We start from the raw sequence: 19054 nt of genomic DNA, 5'->3' as shown, positions 1-19054 counted from the left end.
GACACATCCCCGAGCCCCCGCCCGTCCTGCCCCACTATTGACTGCCTAAACAGTTCTTTGGTGATTACAATGTAAATATAGCTTTTCATGGAGTAAAGGCCTTTTATGGGATCCACACACACTTAACCACTTAACCCCAGCGACAAAAAGAGCAGTGAATGAGCTGTTTAGAGGCTGCTCGTGCAGAAAAGCTGGGCCTGAATAGGATTTGGGGATGTCTGTGTATCAATTGCTATGCTCCGGGGGCCCTCAATGGGGCTCCTGCGTTCGAGCATGTGCCAAAGGGCTCGCGTGGGTACGGATGGGGTGTCAGGGAAAAAAAAAAAGGAGAAGAAAAAAAGCAGCTGCTTCTCTTTAATAAAACAATGATTTATTCATAGCGACTTGGGGAAGGGGCGGGAGGACACCGGGGTACAGTGAAGTGATGCTGGCCCTGCTCTGTGCCTGGGAGAGGATCAGGGGATGAGCCTGCCCGGGGGGTGGGAGGCACGGGGACCCCCAGAGCAGCCTGTGGGGACCCCGGAGCAGCACACAGGGACCCCAGAGCAGCACACAGGGACTCCAGAGCAGCACACAGGGACCCCAGAGCAGCACACAGGGACCCCAGAGCAGCCCGGGAGGCAGAGCCAGGTCCTGCTGTGGCCCCAGCCAGATGCTGAGCGTGTCCCTGTGGCTCCACTTCTTCAGCCCAGGCACAACCCAGGGGCTTGGGGACACCCCTCTGCTCTTCCTCTGCCACATGGGCATCTCTGCAGTTGGTGTCAGCAGTAGGAGCAGCAGTAGGGCCATGCAGGGGCTGACATGAGGCTCAGCCTGACACCTCGCCTGCATTTTGGGCTGGGAGCAGGGAACAGTGCCTGGGACAAAAGTTAGGGGAAGGAACTGTTGGGGACCCCAACGTGGCCACTTGGCATCAAGGCTGTGGCAGGGAAGTGGCACCAGAGGGACACCAGCAGGTCCCGTCCCCTCCACAGACAGGATCACACCGAGGTCCCGACGGGCTGATGAGACACAGACCGAGCCCGGCCACGGCCCTATTTTTAGGCCTGTGCAGATGGAGGGATGAAAGCGGAGGGGGAGGCAGGGCAGGAATGGGAATGAAAGACAAACAAACGCCAAGCAGATGTTGGGAGCAGGGCTCTTCCCCTCGCAGGATGTGCATGTGGCTCCCGGCAACGCCGGCCCGGCTGCCTCAACCCCCTGAGCCTGGGGGACTGTGGGGGGACCAGGGTAGAGCAGGGAGTGATGTCCCCTTTTCCCCCACTGCTGGGGATCACAATGACCCTCCACCAAAGTGGGGCCACATCAGCCCCGTGCTCTGGTTTGTGGCCCTGGTGAATTTTGGGTGAGGATCTTGCCGTCAAGTCCCTGAATTTTGAATTAAAAGCACCCTGTGGTCACCGTGGCACAGCTCTGGGGACAGCTGTGGCTTCAGGCAGCAGCCCCAGGCTCACCACAGTGGGGTCACCACCAGCACCACGATGGGAGGCTGTGCTGGGGGTGGGTGCTGGGGCACCTCGGGAGCTGTTTTCATACTTTGGGGCTCGTGTCATCCCGGCCCCGGAGATCACACACGCTCAGCAGATCCGTGGGTGGAGCGAAGGCCACCAGGACCGGCCCAGCTCTGCCTGTGAGCTCATCCCGGATGCCTCACTCGGGGCTTTGTCCCACGAGCGTCGTGAAATGGGGACCACATGGAGGGTTTAATTGCCTGTTGCTTTAATTATCGTCTCCCAGCAGTGGCTGGAGGGGTTGGTGTTGCCTTTGGCTGGGACAGCTGGGATGTGCATCCTGCAGGAGGTGCTGGCTGTGGTCACTGCCCTGCCATGGAGCTGGGATGGGATGGGAAACGTCCTGGATGCCAAAACCTTGCGTGGTCCTTGGCTGGGAGGCTGCTGTGGGGTGGCTCATTCAGGCACCACAACCTGCCAGCCTGGGGGGCTCAGGGTGCCCTGGGGACCCGCAGCAATGTCCATCCCATCACGGTGCCAGCCTGGAGCTGGGACTGGGAACAAGCCCAGCCCAAGTGGCAGCTCCCAGACCTCACGTTCCCAGGTGGGATCAGGCCCCTGTGGCCCAGCCAGGCTCACCAAGGAGCAGGAAGGAGGAAGGAAAAAACATTTTTTTCTCTAATCTAGTGTTTAATCAGGAAAGATCGGGGGTTTCAAAGCCCTCCTTCAGGTTTCCTGTAAAATAGGGACATGGAAACACCACCTCTGGATCCCAGGCAGGCGGGAAGGCAGCATCAGTGCCTTGTGGTTAATTATTCTTCTTGCAGAGTAACGAGAGTCAGTGAAGTGGCAGCTGGAAATTGGGCAGTGCAGGAAGGTGCTGCAGGACTGGGCCACATCCACCCCCAGCCAGGACCTCGGGGCTGAGCCCAGCCTGGCACAGTGACCTCAACCAGCCCTGCTGGGATGCAGGGGGATCCTGGGCTCTGTGCAGCATCCCCATGGCAGAGGTGAGGGCTTGGACACCACAGGGGCTTCTGCGGTGCCAGGACACACGTGAATGTGCCCCTTGGACACTGCACTGCAGGCACAAACACCATCAAATATTGAAAATCAATGGGCCACTGCAAGGGAAGCAGCACAGACTGTGTTGCATGAAAACAGCCCTGAGGAGCGGAGAAAAAATATTAGCTAAAAATAAAATTAATCTCTTGCAAAGCTGTAAGATTTCTGCTTCCCCTCCCCCCTCCCCACTGCAATCTTTTATGTCATTTGCTTTAATTACAGCTGGTTTAGATCTCTGCTGCCCGGAGAAGCAGAGCTGGAGTCAGCCCTGAATTGGGCTTCTGGGTGATACAGGAGAAAATAACAACCCCCCAGGACAGAACATCTGCCCACCCCGAGCACGGGCAGCACTGGGATTAACAGTGATGGCTGATAGTTAACAGGGGATGGAAGTGCTGCTTTACAGGTCACCCACTAAACCCAGCCCTGCAGGTCTCACAGAGCTGCTTTCCATGCCACGAGCTTGTCTGGACTCTGCACATCCAGGAGCCCCCCCGGCTGCTGGGGTCCTGCCCTGGGGCATGAGGAATTCTGGTGAGGGGGGGCTGTTCCAGGCTCAGCTTTTGGGAATACAACAGCATTTGGAGTGTCCAACCTGTCAGTAACAGAGGGCTCTTGTTCTTACCCTATTGCTGTTGTATTTCTCTATTTCTGGATTTATCTCCTCCATGTCAGTTCGACTCCAGCCATCCCTGCTGCTCTCTGCCTCCTCCGTTTCCTTTTCCAACAAGAGAACCCCAAGCAAAAGAAACAGGCACAAAACAATCACCTGCTCTGATCCCAAACCCAACACATGTTAAAAATGCTCATATGGGCCCAAAAACCTGCCCCATCCATCACTGGGCAGGGGATGCACCAGCCCACGAGCAGGGAAAACCAGAGAGGGTAAATAATTGTGACATGGCTGCTCTGGCAGACACTCCTCCCTGTGTGTGTGTGCCTGGGGGGCTTTTTGTCCTTTAACCCCCTTAATGGGTCTGGGACAACTGATTAGAGGCCCAGGACAGATGAGGTGCAGAGCTCACGTGGTGAGTGCTCACCAAACCTGCCCCACGCTGCTTTTCATGTGTCCACTCCGACATAATTTTTCACATGCTGGAAATACAGATGATTTTAGCCTGGGTCCATCTGGTTTCCCAAATAACCTGTCTACTTGATAAATAACATAAATTAAATTAGACAAGACAAACAAATAGTTTTTTTTCTCTCCCCCTTTCAGTCTCTTGGCAAAAAAGGGAAAGAAAACATAATTCAGTGAGTGCCTTGAGCCCCGAGGAGCGGCGCGGCGGCAGGAGCTGGGATTATAAACGTGTCTGCAATGTCAACCTGTACCACACACCCAGGGCCGCTCCTCCCTCTGCTTTTAAGCCCTTTTTTTAATTTCTTCATTATCATTTGGGTTCCTAAAGGCTCATTCTCTCTGCAAACTCGGCAGGTAACATTACGTGTTAGCAGCACTGCGGTGCTGTCAAGGATCAGCAGCTCGGATCCCAAAGGATTTATTCCTCCTGTTCCCTGTAGGGGAATGGGAAACTGAGGCACAGAGGTGTTGTTATTAGAGCTGCCCAACTCGGGTGAAAATCCACATCCTGCCAGGCTGCAGCCACTTCTGCACCAAACAAAACCAAAACCAAACATCACCGATCCCAAATTGCAGCTGTAACTGCTCGGGGTTATCCCAAGGTACAATTGGAAGGGAAAAGCAGGGAGGGAAGCAGAAACAGCTCTTCCTTCAGCCCAGGACAGCCCTGCAGACACCACTTCACAGAAGCATTTAGGGTGGAAAAGACCTCCAGGATCATCGAGTCCAACCTTTGACCAGCTCCTGCTCAGGCTGAGCCGCAGCACTGCCCGGGGCTGGGCACAGGACCCTCATCCTGCTCTGCCCAGTCATTCCCTCCTTCCCAGCTCACCCCTGGCACTTCCAGCAGCAAGAGGGAGGATTTTTTCTCCCTGTTAACACAGCGGCCTCGTGTCAGTGCCAGGAGGGGGGAGCTGAATCGATACCTGAAAATGAGAAGGCAAAGCTGAGTCAATGTGCCAGACAGGAGCAGGGGGAGCCCTGGAAAAGCCAGAGGGAGGAGATGGATGGATTGGGAGCAGGGCAGGACAGGGGTGGGAGCACAGGTAAGGGCCAGGGCCAGACCCACAGCTCGGGATGGAGTCTGGCACAAGGAGCAGCAGCAGCAGCTCAGCACGAGGCTCAACCCTCCTGCTGCTGAGATTCCAGCTCCCACAGAACGTGTCCCTGGCCTCCCACCACTGCTCCCCTTCCATGGAATGTGCTCCCAGGCAAGGAATCTCTCTTAAAGGGAAAATTCTGAAGGGAAAACAAAATAAAAGCCAGAATTATGGCCAGCATGTGCTGAGGAGAGGCCAGGAAGCCACTAGGACTCAGCCAACCCTCCAAAGATGCTCTTCAAGCTTCCACTTTCTAATGCAAAAATGGAGCAGTTTGAGGTCTCTATAAATGTAATCCTTTCCAATGCCAGAGCATGGACAACTGCAAGAATTTCCCCTGGAGTCAAGACACAGTTTAAGCTTTAGTGATTCTGCCTTCCCCTTTTGCCAGAGGAAGCACATTCTCTTGCTGCTCTCTAGTGGCAAAACTCAGGGAAAATGCCCAATTTTGCAGCTTGGAATAATTTTATCCAATAAATCTGTGCTGAATTAGTACAACTTACTGATCAGAGGAACATCATGAGAGGGAATTAAGAGGATGTTCAGAAATCATCTTTCAGTTACACTCTTCTTTAGGAAACTTCTGATAATGAAGCAGGAAAGCCTATTTCTCTTCCTTTAAACCTCCAATCCCAAATCCAGGTAACACTAATTACTAGAATTGCTGGAATGAGCTGAAACAGGCACTCCTCAAGCCCAGGATAAAGGAAGTTTTGTCTAGCAACTAAAAATCCCAAAACTATTGAAGCAGGAAAAAAGCAACATATTCTTCAGGCCAAGAATTTTATGCAAACCCAAGTGGAGGACTTGGGGAGTTGAGAATTCACACTCCAATAAACACAGGGGGTTGTTTTTGTTGTGTTCCAATATTATTGCAGCTGTTCCTAGTGAAGGGCTCATAGTGCGGCTACAAAAGCAATGAAAATAAAGAGACAGACAAAAATATTGGGGGGAAAAAAAACCCAACACACACATATACAACTGAGTGAAATCCTGTAAATTAATTCCAACTGCCTCCAAAATTAAAACCACATTTTATTGTAAACTTGCACTTCAATTAGTACCATAATTCTTTATAAACATAATATACAATAAAACATTTTACACACAGCACACCAGGTGTGTGCTCACGATGGTACAAAATTTACAGCCCAGACCCTTCTCTGACGTGTTGGCACCTCAAGAATGTGACATCCAGTCCCAGAGATGTTCAGTCTCACAGAGCAGGACCCTGTGGCACCATTATCTGCTCTCCAACACGTTCAGCATGTGACCAGAAACATCAGGAATGCTGGATACTCTGGCTCAAGTTTCTCTCACACTATTTAGAATAGTTGAGAATGATGGTTCCTTCTTAATTCCCTCATCCTAGACCAGCCCTTTCCTTTCTGGCTGCTCAGAAATGGATGGTTTCTCCTGGATGAGTGCAGCTTCCATGAAAACAATGGAATGGATAATTTAAGACAGTCTGAAGTTGGGCAAAACAAACCAAACCAAACCAACCAACTCTCCCCACCAAAGCAAATAAAAATCCCCCATACCTTACTCACATCCGTTACTCACATCCTTCCCTCTCCACACACACATTCATCTGCATGTTTAAGGATATCAACAGTAATAAAAACTTGGAAAGAAACCCTTCTCATACTGGGACCTTTTTTACAAAGTAAACATTTCAAAGATAAATTAGAGCTTCTTAAAAGGTGAAGCTTAATAAATGCTCAACGTTAGAGAAAACAAGACAGTGGAGGGAGGCACAGCTAAAACTTTGTGCTGCAGGTGTAAACAACAGTGTCCTGCCCCAGCCAGCACGGCTGCAGAGCTGCACAGATCCCTCCTTTCTTGTGCTTGCAGCTAAATGAGGCATTTCTGTGTCACCCCTGTCACACAAATGGCATTTCCAGGTGGAACTGATACCACTGCAGCACCTGTGAGGGCAGCATTAACAGCAGGGTCAGGTTCCTTAATGCTTGGGAAAGACCAGGGTAGCATTTCATTCCAAACCAGGGATGGATTCTGTGCTCCCACATCTGCCACGGAGAACTGGCAAGAAACAAAGGGGAATGCACAGAACCACTGCCTGGAAATCACTGGAACCTGTGAAGGAGGTGGCAGCAGTTTTGTTTCCCTGCCTGGTGACTGTTGGCAGGTTGGCTGAGCAAACTGCAGCTGGCAAAGAGGAGACATGGCTTCTGGCCCTGAACAGGAATGTTCAGCTCTCCAAGAACTGGAAGATGCTTCGGCTCTGACTGGTTTCCTCTGTGCTCTCCACCCTGGGCCGCTTGGCCAGGGATGTTATCACTGCAGAAGGGCCTCTCTTCTTCACCTAAGGGGAGTAAAATATATTAAGATACACAAAGTCTTCCCAAAAGATTAAATTCTCAGTTATGAGATAATTATTTGGTGTGACAGCAATGCTCTTAACTGCTTGGCAGAGTTCAGTGCCTGTGTGTTCAAATAATCTACACAACTGGCAGCACCTGCCACCCACATCTTTACCTGAGGTTTTGATTTCTCTTTTGCCTCTTCACTCTTCTCTGGGGAAAGTGTATGAAAGACAAAATTCCTTGAGTTTCGAGGGGCATTTGGGTTCAGATCTGACATTGCTGCCAGTTTCTGAAGGACAGCTTTGGGTCTCTTCAAGAGAGACCCATTTTTTATCTGAAGGACAAAGAAAAGCTGTGTTAAACCACTCACAGGAACAAGACAGGTTGTTTAGCAAGTTACTCTTCATAGTAAAACTACTCCCTACTCAAATGTTACTACACTGCAAAGCAGGAGTGCCCAGAATGCAGGGGCAGCTCACTTGGCTGTGTTGGGAAATGCCATTTTTCAGGACCATCACCCACCTGGCTGTCACTGGCAGGTCTGAAGGCTTCAAAGGGGTTCCTGGGTAACAGGGCTGTGTCCCGTGCCACCACTGCTGGGCTGGCTGGCAGAGACACACAAACAGTTCAGACACTGACCTTTCCTTCTCTTTATTTGCTTGTCACTTCAATAAGATTCAAGCTCACCTTTCTTCTGCAGGGACTTGGCAGTCACTTTCTTTGCTAGTTTCATGAATTCGCTGTCTTCACCAATTTCTTCCTCTTCCTCCTCCTGCTCTTTGTTTTTTTCCTTCTGTAACAGAGAAAATTGAAAAAAAATTCCTATTAAGAAAGAACATTTCATTCAGTATTTTAAGTAGACCAAGTATTTTCTTTATGTAAATTAATATATTATTTTACTTTCTACTGTAAGAGTTCATTACGATTTCTTAGATACTTTATCATCCTTGTTCTATTAATGAACAGCATCACATTCAGCTGAGAAACATGACCATATCCTGAAGTTTAACTTGAGGAACAAACAGTTTCACATCCAGCAATGACAGAGACTGAGCAAGCCCCTCTGGCAGCTCAGCAATACCTGCTCACGAAGCCACTGCTCTCGCTCGAATCGCTCCTTCCTCCACTTCACTTCTGTCTCATCGAACTGTTCATTGTCCTCATCATTATCCGAGTCTCCCTGGAACAAGTCCACCTGTGAGGCAAAATCTAGGCAAAGAAACAAGATAATTATTTATCCATTTTAAAAATGCAGACTAGTAAGAAAACCAAAAACACCCAAATAATACACAAAACAAAAAAAACCCCAATCAAACAAACCGAACAAAAATCGCAAACCGAACAAAAACCCAGAAACACCCCCCTGATTTATCCCTGAAGTGCTTTGTTTTAGGACCACTGAGGATTCCTGAGTGCTGTTCCATGTCCAGACACACTCTGCCCCCCTTCTCTCAGCCCTGGATCCCAGCTCACCCATGTTTTTCCAGCGGAACCTCCTGGTCCTGCCCGGGCCGTCGCTGTGCAGGTCCCCGTCGGGCAGGTACCGCTCCTGGTACAGGCGGAGCTGGCGCTTGTCATCGTCCAGCATGGCCTTCCTGCAGCACAGGGCACAGGGAGAGCTTAGCCCAGGGGATACCCCAGAGCCAAGACCTCACACACACAGGTATCTGCTGGTGCTGTCACTGACATGTGCAGTTTATGTATTTGGTTTCCCAATTCCACTTCGCTGGGCAGCTCCTCGTCGATCAGCTCCTCCTCATACTCGTTCAGGTCTTCGCCATCGTACTCATCCTCACTTCCCACGTCACTCCCCGACAGCTCTGCCTCGTCTTCCATGAAATCCTGCAGTTTTCTGGAAAAGGATGTTAAAAGAGTTCGGTTTGGGCGCACAATAATCATCACACAAATCCTCAGGAAGCAAGACTGATCTTCTGACATAAAATTAACACATTTCCTAAGGATTTATCTGTTTCTCATGCAATTTTTGGAAAGACCAAGCCTTGAGTTCCTGCCCATTCACACACACACAGCCTGTCAACATGCAGTACCCCAAAGTGTTGTCATTCACCAGATTCCTCACCAGAGGTGATGGCAGGAACCACCAACCAGAGCTTTCACTTACTAGAACAAATAAGATCTAAGACATGAGGAGTGAGAACAATTCTCTTGCACCCTGTTTCTTGGTAAAAAAAAAATGTTGCATTGCTTTCATTGTGGCCTTTGATTTTCATTTATAATGAGAATTATAATCAAAATTATCAACAACCCACCAGCAACACAGTTGAACTCACACACTGTGACAGCACCAAAGCAAAAAACCAGAGACATACGTAAAACCAGACCATATAAACATCAGCTACTAATACTGGAGAGGGAATAATTACAAATCATATTTCTAGTGCTATTAGTATTCTATTCTCTGGCAATTAATTTACAAAAGAAGATGTTCTTACAGTTTCTTTTTCAAGCCCTGTCTATGTCTCAGCACTGCTTCCTCTTCGTCGCTCGTTTCTGCTTCTTCAGTAGCACTGTCTCCATCTTTTTCATCCTGTCAAAGAGAAAATGTTCAGAAATAAAGGAATTTTTGGCAGTGGATTGCTTTGTAATGACAGATTATTCTGTTCTCAATCAACAAACAGACTGAAACCCCATAGGTTTTTCAGAGGGTTTGCTATGCTGACACATTATCCAGTGTATCATAATATTAAGGAGACGTTTTGAATGATCCAGACTTCGCTCTTAGAAGTGTCTCAGTAGCTTGGTATGGAAGTTGTGACACTTTGCACTGATGGATATATTAAAAAAACAGGAAAATAAATGGAATTATCTTAGTCAGGAGCTGCAGCAGCTGCCTGGCTCCATCAGTCCCCACCTCTTCACTTGCAAAGGCATCTTCGTCTGTTAAGAGCTGAAAACCATCAAGTTCTTCTTGTTCCTCCTCCTCTTCCTCTTCCCTAGGGGAAAAGTAAATGGGAAAAACGCACATTTTCAGGCTTTGCAGCAAATCAAGGCAAAATTTCCACCACCATCCAGCTGGTGTCAGGTGTCAGGCAATTCCCTGTGAGTGCTCAGTTAGAGTCTCCCACCAGCATTTACCTTTAAATGCCCCAAATCCCCATTAGTGCCCATGTTTTAACACCTCGGGCCTTTAATTGCAGAAACCATGGGACAAGTACTAATTTCCAAGTGTGTTCCCCTCTAAAACTCCTCTTGCATCCCCCTAACATTCCCACTTGTATGGCTGCCTGACAAGAGGCTTAACACCCTTCAATTTAGTCAATAAAAAGCTCCAAGTGTCCAACTTACACTTGGTTACAGCAGTTTGGTGACAGCCCAGAACAGACCTCAAAAGTCACACTTTGAACTATTTTTTCTCAGTTTAATGCAAGTTCTTCAATGTTTCTCTCACTACCAGTGAAAGTTAAGGAATTTCCCTTCATGGTAGCTGTGGGAAACAGTTTATGCTGCCAATTTAGAGAGTGACTGCTGAGCAATTTGCAATATTCCTCCCCTTCAGCTCCAAAACAAACCACACTTTTGCTGACAGCAAATTGATGTCAAACAAGAAAACAGGTGCTAGAAAAGCATCTGTAAATTTTAGGAGAGCCATGCTAACCTGTCTGTGGGAAAGGAGCCTGAACAGAGCTCCAGAGCCTCTGCCATTGGATCTTCTATGTCACTGTCTTTTTCTGCCTTGGAAGACACCGAAGAAGCCCATGTGGGAGAACCTGCTACAGAAAGCAGTAAGATGGCAACTTATTTCTACTCTTAAAGCATCAGAGAACTTCCTAGAAACAACAGTGTGCAAGCTCCCAACAAAGATGAAAGTCCACACGTGGCACCAGTGCCCAGACCTGAAGGTACCCCAGCAAAAAGCTTCTAAATGAAGCAACCAGCAAAGCTGAAAAGAGAATTCAGGACATACTCTGAGACACGAATTTTCCTGAACAGAGATTGAGCAGTTCTTCCATGTTCTGCTTTTTGCTGCTGCTGGGGTTTGGCACGTGCTCAGCTTGGCTGCTGAACTGTCCAGAGCACAGGTCCAGCAACTCATCCATGTTGGCATCCATGGCATTCTCATCCATGCTTGCCAGGGGCAGCTGATGCTTGGAGGGCTGGTATTTATTCCTGTGTTGTCCAACATTCAAGAACCTGAAAGAAAGGCTGTAGTTAGAAAAATCTTGCTGAATGGTACATCCTGTTTATACTAACGGGCACAAAACACCATCCTTTACACCCATCACTTACCCATCTGCATCCAGCAGCTGGCTCTGAGTGTCATCTTCCAGGGAAAACTGAAACCGAGACTCCCCAGCCCCTGGAAATAAACTCTTGGGCTCAGGAGAGGCATTATACAGGTCCTGGGAATCTTCTATGGGAAGGGAGGGCTCAGATGTCTTTCCTGAGCTCTATTCAAAGGAACATGAAAATATCTAAGTTGGTTTTGCAAACCTAAATTCAAAAGCAAGAATGGAATAAAACAATTAAGTTATTTTAAAGGATTAAGACTATGCAGGAGTCAAGTCTGTCCACACTGCTCCAATAAATTACAGGAGTTCACTGATATCAGATGTTGTGCAGCCCATGTAAATACGCTTAGAAACCATATTTAGATGTACATATTTTAGATATAAAAACCAGATTATAGCATCTTTGATGCTTCAGAATATAAGTTTTTATAATGTCATTTTTATCCATTCCAATGTGGGCACATTGTAAGCTCCAGGGACAGTTTGCTCTCCTGAAATCTTACTCTTCTCAAAGCATTTGCCTGGTTTGATTTCTTTGCTAGCTCTGACCATCAGGATAAAATACATTTATTCCCCACCCACTGTGTTAATATAAAGACAGTGAGGCTGAGAACCTCACCTTGGAAGCAGAGCTGATGAAGCTTGTTTTGAAGAAGCCTGGGGAGGGTGACCTGAACCCTCCTGCTGCAGGGAAGAAGGTCCCTCCCCGGGAGGCCTGTTTGTTACAGGGCTGGTAGGAGGGGATCATGGAGCCAATGAACTCAAAGCTGCTGTTGTGGCTGTTGTCCTTTGCCAGTGTTGGCAGAGAAAATGAATCATCATCCTCTGGAAATAAAAAAATACAGTGCTTAACTTCTTTTTTTTGGGTGTGTGTGATCCAGCAGAACCTCAATATAACATTTTGCAATGCTGACACTTTGCTAAAGATTCATTATTTTGTGGTTGGGTTGGATTTCCTTCTTCTCAGAGGATGCATGTTGTACTTTTTGTGTGGAATTTCATATTATTGATTCCTGATATTTCATATTTCTTCCAGTATTATTTTCAACTTTTTTTTCAAGCCCTCCCATTTTTTTCATCAATCTAAAGCTTTATAATCATGCTGTATAACTGCACAGGTGATGAGACAACAGAAATACTGAGTACCAATCCCAAATTTAAACTTCTACTTGTGCCAAGTGAGAAAAATGCTAGTTAGGATGATAATTCTACTTTACCTAACTTGGTAGAACCTTTGTCTGCAGCTTCTTCCATTTCCAGTTTCTCATCAGGAAGAGAATACCTGCAATTCATTAAATAAAAGGTATTTGCTAATAAATTCAGGATGAATCGCAAAACAAACAAGGTGACAAACAAAAATTCCTATACAAGGCACTTCAAATAAAAACATCTACATGTAATCAAATTTAAAATTGCTCAGTCACCGTTTTTAAGGCTATTTACCCCATTTTTGAGGAGCTGTCCTTAAAAAGCATCAATGTAGACTCTGTTGAAGGATGTTTGAGAACAGAATCACAGTGCTCAGATTTCTCCAGCTTTTCTCCATCAACTGATTCTTTGTCCGTTTCTTTATCACCATCTTCAACGTGTTTCTCTTCTGTATCTTCATTATCTTCCTCTGCTTCATCAAGCAGAAATTCTGATCCCTGAAAAACATCCCCAAATATGGCACAGAGATGGTGATTATTGCCATGGCAAACCCTACCCCAGGTCAGGCAGGTGACCTGTTTGGCCCTGCCAGGAACAAGCCAAGGGTTTGTAAAAAGAGAAAGGAGCACCAGAATCTTTTATAAGCTTATATTTGATTTTAATAGTGTTTAGAAAAATAAAGAAAATACTAATAAATAAAGTTTCAGACAATCCAAACCCCAAAAGTGACAACTACAGCTGTTTTTTAGCTTCCAGGAATCTCCCTAATTAACAGTGCACAGAAGTCACGTTGCACTGGGGAGAGGAAGCAGAACAGAGAAGCTGATGAGGTTATGGAAAAGTGCTGCATACAGACCTCGTGGTCACCTTCTTCCTCCTCCTCCTCAGACTCATCTGTCATCTCTTCCTCCTCCTCCTCCTCCTCCTCCTCCTCCAGCATCTCCTCGTTGTCCAGTTTGAACAGCGCCTGCCGCTTCTGGCGCTCCTCGGTCCTGCGGAGCTTCATGGCCTCCTGCAGCTTGGCCTTCAGGGCCTGCAGCTTCTCCCCTGGGCAGGAATAGGACAAGGGAATGGTTGGAGTTGGAAGGGACCCTAAAGACCATCCAGTTCCCACTAGCCCAGGTTGCTCCAAGCCCCGTCCAACCCGGCCTTGGGCACTTCCAGGGATGGGGCAGCCACAGTTTCTCATGGAAGCATGAAAAATGCAAGGAACCAGTTGCAGAGATCTGACTGAGGCTGTTCTACACTGGCCACTGCTATTTAAGAGGTCTACCAAGATTTATTTATTTTAAAGACAGAGAGGGACCATAGTCATCTCAGAGATGAAGATCCTTCACCTGCATTTCCAAGGGCAGTGCTGGGAAACAGAGAATGAGAGAGGATAATGCAGACCAAGTGTTTTCCAGTTCAATCCTCATCACTTCTTCCCCACCAACCTGGCTTTGTGTGGGCCATTTCCTCCAGGCTCTCTGCAGCCAACACTGCTGGCACCACATCTGCTCTCAGTTCCTCCTTCCCATCAGATGTTGTCTCCTTACGGATGATGTTCATGTTCACGGCCCGTTCTGGTTTGGATTTTGATGTTCTGAGAGTGTGCTTCAGGAAACGTGCTTTCAGGGCTTCTAGTTCTTTAAAGGCATATTAAATTAAATTAGTTTGATGGCATTTAAAAGCATTGAGCACTGAAAGTTGTAGCAAGGGTAGGTCTCGAGATTTTTTTTTTCCTAAAGGTAGTTTAAAAATTAAATCTTTAATACTAAAATATTTGCAAAGCCATTCTATTTTCTAATAATAAAGCATTACAGGATATTTTTGCTGTAACTTGTATTTTACTGATATTAGCTAATATTGGATTACCTTACCAGTGACTACCATTTATCCACAAGACCTCACTTCCAGCCCAGCCTCCCAGACACCAGGCAATTCCAAATTTCTATCAACACATCTCAAAGAATCCACAGTAGTAAGTGAATGTGCCTGACTGTTCTATCACCTAAACACTTCTCAGAGATTTTCCAGCTAAAGTCAGGTCAATGCTGCTCAGGATCACAACACAAGTGATACCTTTGTTGGAATCAGCTTCATCGAGGTTTATGAAGGATTCATTGTCAGAGCAGATTCTTGGCTTGATGGACAGGTCTATTCCCAGCTCACGAAGTTTATCCAGCTTGGATTTCCTCACTTTTTCAGGCTGTGCCACCAATCCAGGCCCTGCCTGGTGACTGTTGGTTTCACCTGGTACATCTGGTGCTGTTTGGCCTCTTTGCTCAAGGGCATCTCCAGCTGCTGGAGGAATTTCACTCTCCTTTTGCTCATCAGTGCTCAGGAGGTTGGAGAGCTGCTGCTCCTCTGTGTTACCACCAGTTGTTACAGTCCCAACTGCACAGGACCCCTCATTATCCTGCCTGGGCTGCTCAGCACAGTCCTCTGGCAAGTTCTTCCCCACAGCAGCAAGAGGCTCGTTCACAGCAGCATCAACATCTCTGCCAAGGCTCCTTTCTGGTTCAGCAGCTGCTGATTGATCACCTTCCACTGGCCCCTCTTTGCAATCCCTGCTCAAGTTCCCAGTGGCTGCAGATTCCTCATTTAGGGGCAGCTGGTATTTTGAGGACCTGACGAAGGCAGAAAGAAATGTATCATCCATGGCTGGTGTGAGAGGGAGCAGAGGGTGAGAACAAACCCAGAGAGAAAGAAACCATTTTCCAATTATTGTCATCAATGTGGAGGAAGAGGTGAAGGACAGAAATCTGGAAAACCTTAAAAGCAAAGCTCGGAGACCCTTGAAACTTCTGAAAAAAACCCCATGAGGAAGGTTTAAGTCCTTACTTGAGCAAGGCCATGGCATTTCCTTGGCAGGCTGGTCGAGGTCTGCGCTTGTAGAAGTCGTGGATGGTTTTTGTCTCAGGCACATGGTATGGGAGAGACACGGATGATTCTGCCAGAGAAAGGAGGTGAGAGAAAACTCAAAACACCCGAGACATTTATTTGATAACAAGTATCTTTGTTTTCATTAGTTACAAAAATATCTTTAACAGGTCCTTCAATAAAAGCATCAAGCATTCTTCAAGCCTCAGTGACTCCTGTCAGGTCAAAGAAGGCTCGAAACTTTTGGGTAAATCCTTTCAATTTCTCCCCTGAATTTCTGAACAGTTTATATACCCCTCTACACACCAAGAATTAAAGTTTTACCTCTAATAAGTCGTTGGGTCTCGCTGTGCAGTTGTTTAATGGCCTCTTTACTTAACCTTGCTGCTTTCCGCTCCTTAGGGGAAGAAAAGAAAGGCTTCTGAAGTCAGGAAACAAAACATGGGGCTCTCTTTCTACTTCTTAAATAGCTTATTTTTCCCTTCAAACAGAAAGTAGTCAGAATAAAGCAGTCAGCTAAAAAAAAAATTAAAAATAGCAGACCAACAAAACCACTGGACACTGCGCATACATTTGTGTCACAAAAAACAATACAGAGCTTTGAAAAGAATACCAGCTCACCTTCCTCTTTGGTTCCTTTAGTACAGGCTCCTCATCCTCCTCATCAAATACATGTTTGTAGCCTTCACCCTCCAAAAAACGTTCCTTGTTCTACAGGGCATAAGAGACTCAATTATTTATCTTGATACAAAGGCACTACCAAGGGCAAACCAGGGAAAAATAACTGTACAGAACCACCACTGGTCAGTAAAACCACCACAAATCCCACACAATGGTAGATTTCCAAAGGTCCTGTCCCAGTGTGATCTTTATAACTTCCCAGGGCAACATCCCTCCATCTTTAGGAACAAAAACCAAAAGACTGTTCTCCCCTCTGCCATAGTGATACAACTCCACCGTGGTCAAAGAGAGTTTTAGTACCTGCTCATGTGCAAATTCCTCACTAAAAAACAATAATCATGGAATGGTTTGGGCTGGAAGGGACCTTAAAGCCCATCCAGTGCCACCCCCTGCCATGGGCAGGGACACCTTCCACTAGCCCAGGTTGCTCCAACCTGGCCTTGGACACTTCCAGGGATGGGGCAACCTGTGCAAGGGCCTCCCCACCCTCCCAGGGAAGGATTCCTTCCCAGTATCCCATCTAACCCTGCCCTCTGGCAGTTTGAGAGTATATTTACAATAATCTCATATCCCAATCAACTGTTACCTTGTGTTTTTTTACTTTGTTTTTCACTGCTGCTCGTATGGATTCCAGGGACTCCTCATCCTCGGGGGGGGGATCGTCCTCGTCTTCTAAGCCATTATCAAAGAGCTCTTTGTCATCCAGGAGACATCCACTGTCATTGAAGGGAAACCTCTCACCACCATCCACCTGCTTCCAGAAGAGTGAAGTATTTGTGTGATTCATTTCAGAAGGTCCCTTTGGCTCTTTGGCACTAATTTGAGATGACATTAAATCCTCGAGCGTTAGATGCAGATTAAACTGCAAATTTAGTCTAATTTAATTTAATCTAATCTGCAAATTTTGCAGATTAGACTTGTCTGGTGCTCTGTGGATCCCTGTGGATCCCACACCTGCTGCAGGAATGTGGACACCACAACACTGAAGCACTGGAACAGAACAACCACAAGCAACAATAAATTGAACTTAGTTAAGAAAATATCTGAGATTTTCTGCCAAAAAACCCACCTCTGCCCCAGGCTTCTTTTCTTTCTTCAGCTGTTTAAGGACCTCCATTCTTTTTTCCTTCTCCTTCCTTCTTCTTGATTTCCCTACAGCTTTTCTTTCTGCCTCCTCTTCAAGATCGTGTTTGTGTTTCCTGTAATTTTTCCCAGATTTTAGGGGTCTCTCCTCTCCCAGCTCACCCTGAGCCAAGCCAGGCATCCTGCCTGTTTCCAGGTTTTCAGTCTGTAGCTGGTCACCAGTGTCACTGTCCTCACTGTCCAGCAGAGCCTGGCGAATCCGACTGGATTTCTTGTTCCTCTGGGCAGCAAAGTTCTCCTTTTCCTCCCCATTTTCCTTGTCTCCACCCAGAGTCTCCTCCTGCAGGGACGAGCCTCCCTCCTCTCCATCTTCACTCTCACTGTCCTGGAGCACCTTCTTGCTCTTTCCTTTCTTACGTACAAAAATCTCTTCCTCTGAATCTGACGAAATACATGGAAATAAAACAGGGAAATTCCACAAGTTAATTAACAAGCAGTCAGAGTTCCATCTCTTGAATTTCACAGGTGTCACCATCTACACCAAATCAGCTTGAACTCAACTTTTCAAAACCCACTTCTCCCCGTAGTGCAGCATTTAATTAAACACAAACTGATGTTAAAGGTTTTTAACCTATTAAAAAAAAAAGGCAAAGCTGAAAGTCCTTCACTGATGGTGACTTGCCTTGAAAGAGTAATAAAACCTCAGAGATTAAGTAAAAGTACAGGGGTCAAACAAATCATAAAAGAAAGGGAACAAGCAATTAAGGCACTCACATCCCATCCATTATTTTCCTTTCTGTACCTCAAAAAAATGCTTTTCAGAGATTTACAGATGCCTGAGCAACAAAAAGGAGTTTGGATTCCTGCAGGCCAAGCAACGGCAAGTTCCTAGAAAGGCATTTGTGAAACAAAAAAAAAATGCAGCGTTGTGGGGAAAAGCAGTTTCTGGGAAGGTTACAGACCTCTGTCCTCGCAGGAGGCTGAGCCCTGGCCCGTCTCACAGCTGCCCTGGCCACTGTCAGAGTCGCTGTCCAGGGCCTTCTGCACGTCGGGGTTCAAATCTGCCAACGGCAACTACAAAGCAAAACACAATTGATCTCGTCGTGGCAAATATTGGCCATGTGGTTTGACTCCGAGCTCATTCCAAAACCTGGCCAACCTCACACACAACGGAATACACACCCATCGCCGTGTTATATTTTAACTGTTGGTATCTACACGTTTACCGATATTTATTAATGGTATTTACCATATTTACCAACGCACATGGCTATTTACAAAAGGGGAGGTGACACTACGTCAGCTTTCGCTAGAATTTAAAGGCGAGTTTGCGCAGAATAACAGACTCCACACCGGGCGATGGGATTTTATTCAGACACGATATTTGATTATTCGCCGAATTTCCCCCAAAGCCCTCGGCCCGGGCCCCTCCCGTCATGCACCGCGCCCGCGGGAACAGGCCGCGCGCAGCCCTCCCGCCGTGCCCCGCGGGCGGAAGGGCGGGCGCGGGGCACGCCGGGAGTTGTAGTCCGCGAGGAGCAGCAAGCCCGGTGGCGGCGCGGGACCGAGGCCAGCGGGCAGGAATGGTTATAGCCACCAGTCCCCATACCTGTAGCGCCACTGGCACCGGCACCGCTGCCGCCACCTCCTCGCTGCCCCTCCGCCAGAGGAGCCGCGAGGCCGCAGGCAGCCGCCAGCAGCCGCCCGTCCGTGCAGAGCGGAGGGGAGCGGCAGCACTCACCTCGGCGAGGCCCGCCGCTGTCGCCGCTCCCGGTGCCGCCGCCATGTCCCGCCCGCGCTCCCGCCGCCCGGGAACCGCTTCGAGCCTTCGCGCGCTGCCTTGGCCCCGCCCCGCGCCCCGGGGCAGCCAATGGCCGCGCGGAACGGCCCCAGCAGCCCCGCCCCTCACAGTGCTATTGGGCGGGTTTCCCGCGTAGCCCCGCCCCCTCGGCCTGGACCAATCGCTGCTCGCGCTGCGAGGGCGCTCGCGCTCTGTGGCGCC

At 47.8% G+C, this 19054-nt stretch overlaps 1 protein-coding gene across 4 annotated transcripts; it reads right to left on the bottom strand.

Annotated features, from left to right (window-relative positions):
* Positions 1–5714: 5714 nt before the first annotated feature.
* Positions 5715–18852, bottom strand: CLSPN (claspin). 4 transcript variants are annotated; one of them, XM_027701369.1, is made up of 25 exons: positions 18794–18852; positions 18015–18126; positions 17039–17493; positions 16556–16723; positions 15910–15999; positions 15613–15685; positions 15250–15358; positions 14488–15035; positions 13860–14051; positions 13280–13470; positions 12718–12920; positions 12492–12556; positions 11894–12099; positions 11273–11433; positions 10950–11176; positions 10641–10755; positions 9897–9978; positions 9478–9572; positions 8712–8876; positions 8498–8619; positions 8106–8233; positions 7712–7817; positions 7547–7629; positions 7197–7358; positions 5715–7023 (listed from the first exon to the last, which is right to left on the bottom strand). In XM_027701369.1, exons 1-25 carry the CDS (start codon positions 18836–18838, stop codon positions 6910–6912), a joined length of 4017 nt encoding a protein of 1338 aa, XP_027557170.1. In that variant the 5' UTR covers positions 18839–18852; the 3' UTR covers positions 5715–6909. The 4 variants fall into 4 exon arrangements, with proteins under 4 accessions (XP_027557170.1, XP_027557172.1, XP_027557171.1 ...); XM_027701371.1 differs by having other exon boundaries at positions 10641–10752; XM_027701370.1 differs by having other exon boundaries at positions 16556–16720.
* Positions 18853–19054: the final 202 nt, after the last annotated feature.

Source organism: Neopelma chrysocephalum, unplaced genomic scaffold (genome assembly GCF_003984885.1).
Source record: "Neopelma chrysocephalum unplaced genomic scaffold, ASM398488v2 Primary Assembly neopelma1_155, whole genome shotgun sequence".
Lineage (NCBI taxonomy): Eukaryota > Metazoa > Chordata > Aves > Passeriformes > Pipridae > Neopelma > Neopelma chrysocephalum.
This window is presented reverse-complemented; position numbering and strand designations above follow the sequence as displayed.

Bases quoted from the DNA above. Each gene is read 5' to 3' on its own strand.
- CLSPN (XM_027701369.1), bottom strand. From the start codon at position 18,838: ATGGCGGCGGCACCGGGAGCGGCGACAGCGGCGGGCCTCGCCGAG. The intron at 16,000-16,555 runs GTAACAGTTGAT...TATGCCCTGTAG, and splicing joins ACAAAGTAAAAAAACACAAG to AACAAGGAACGTTTTTTGGA. The intron at 12,921-13,279 runs GTCTGTATGCAG...GATGTTTTTCAG, and splicing joins AGGAAGAAGGTGACCACGAG to GGATCAGAATTTCTGCTTGA.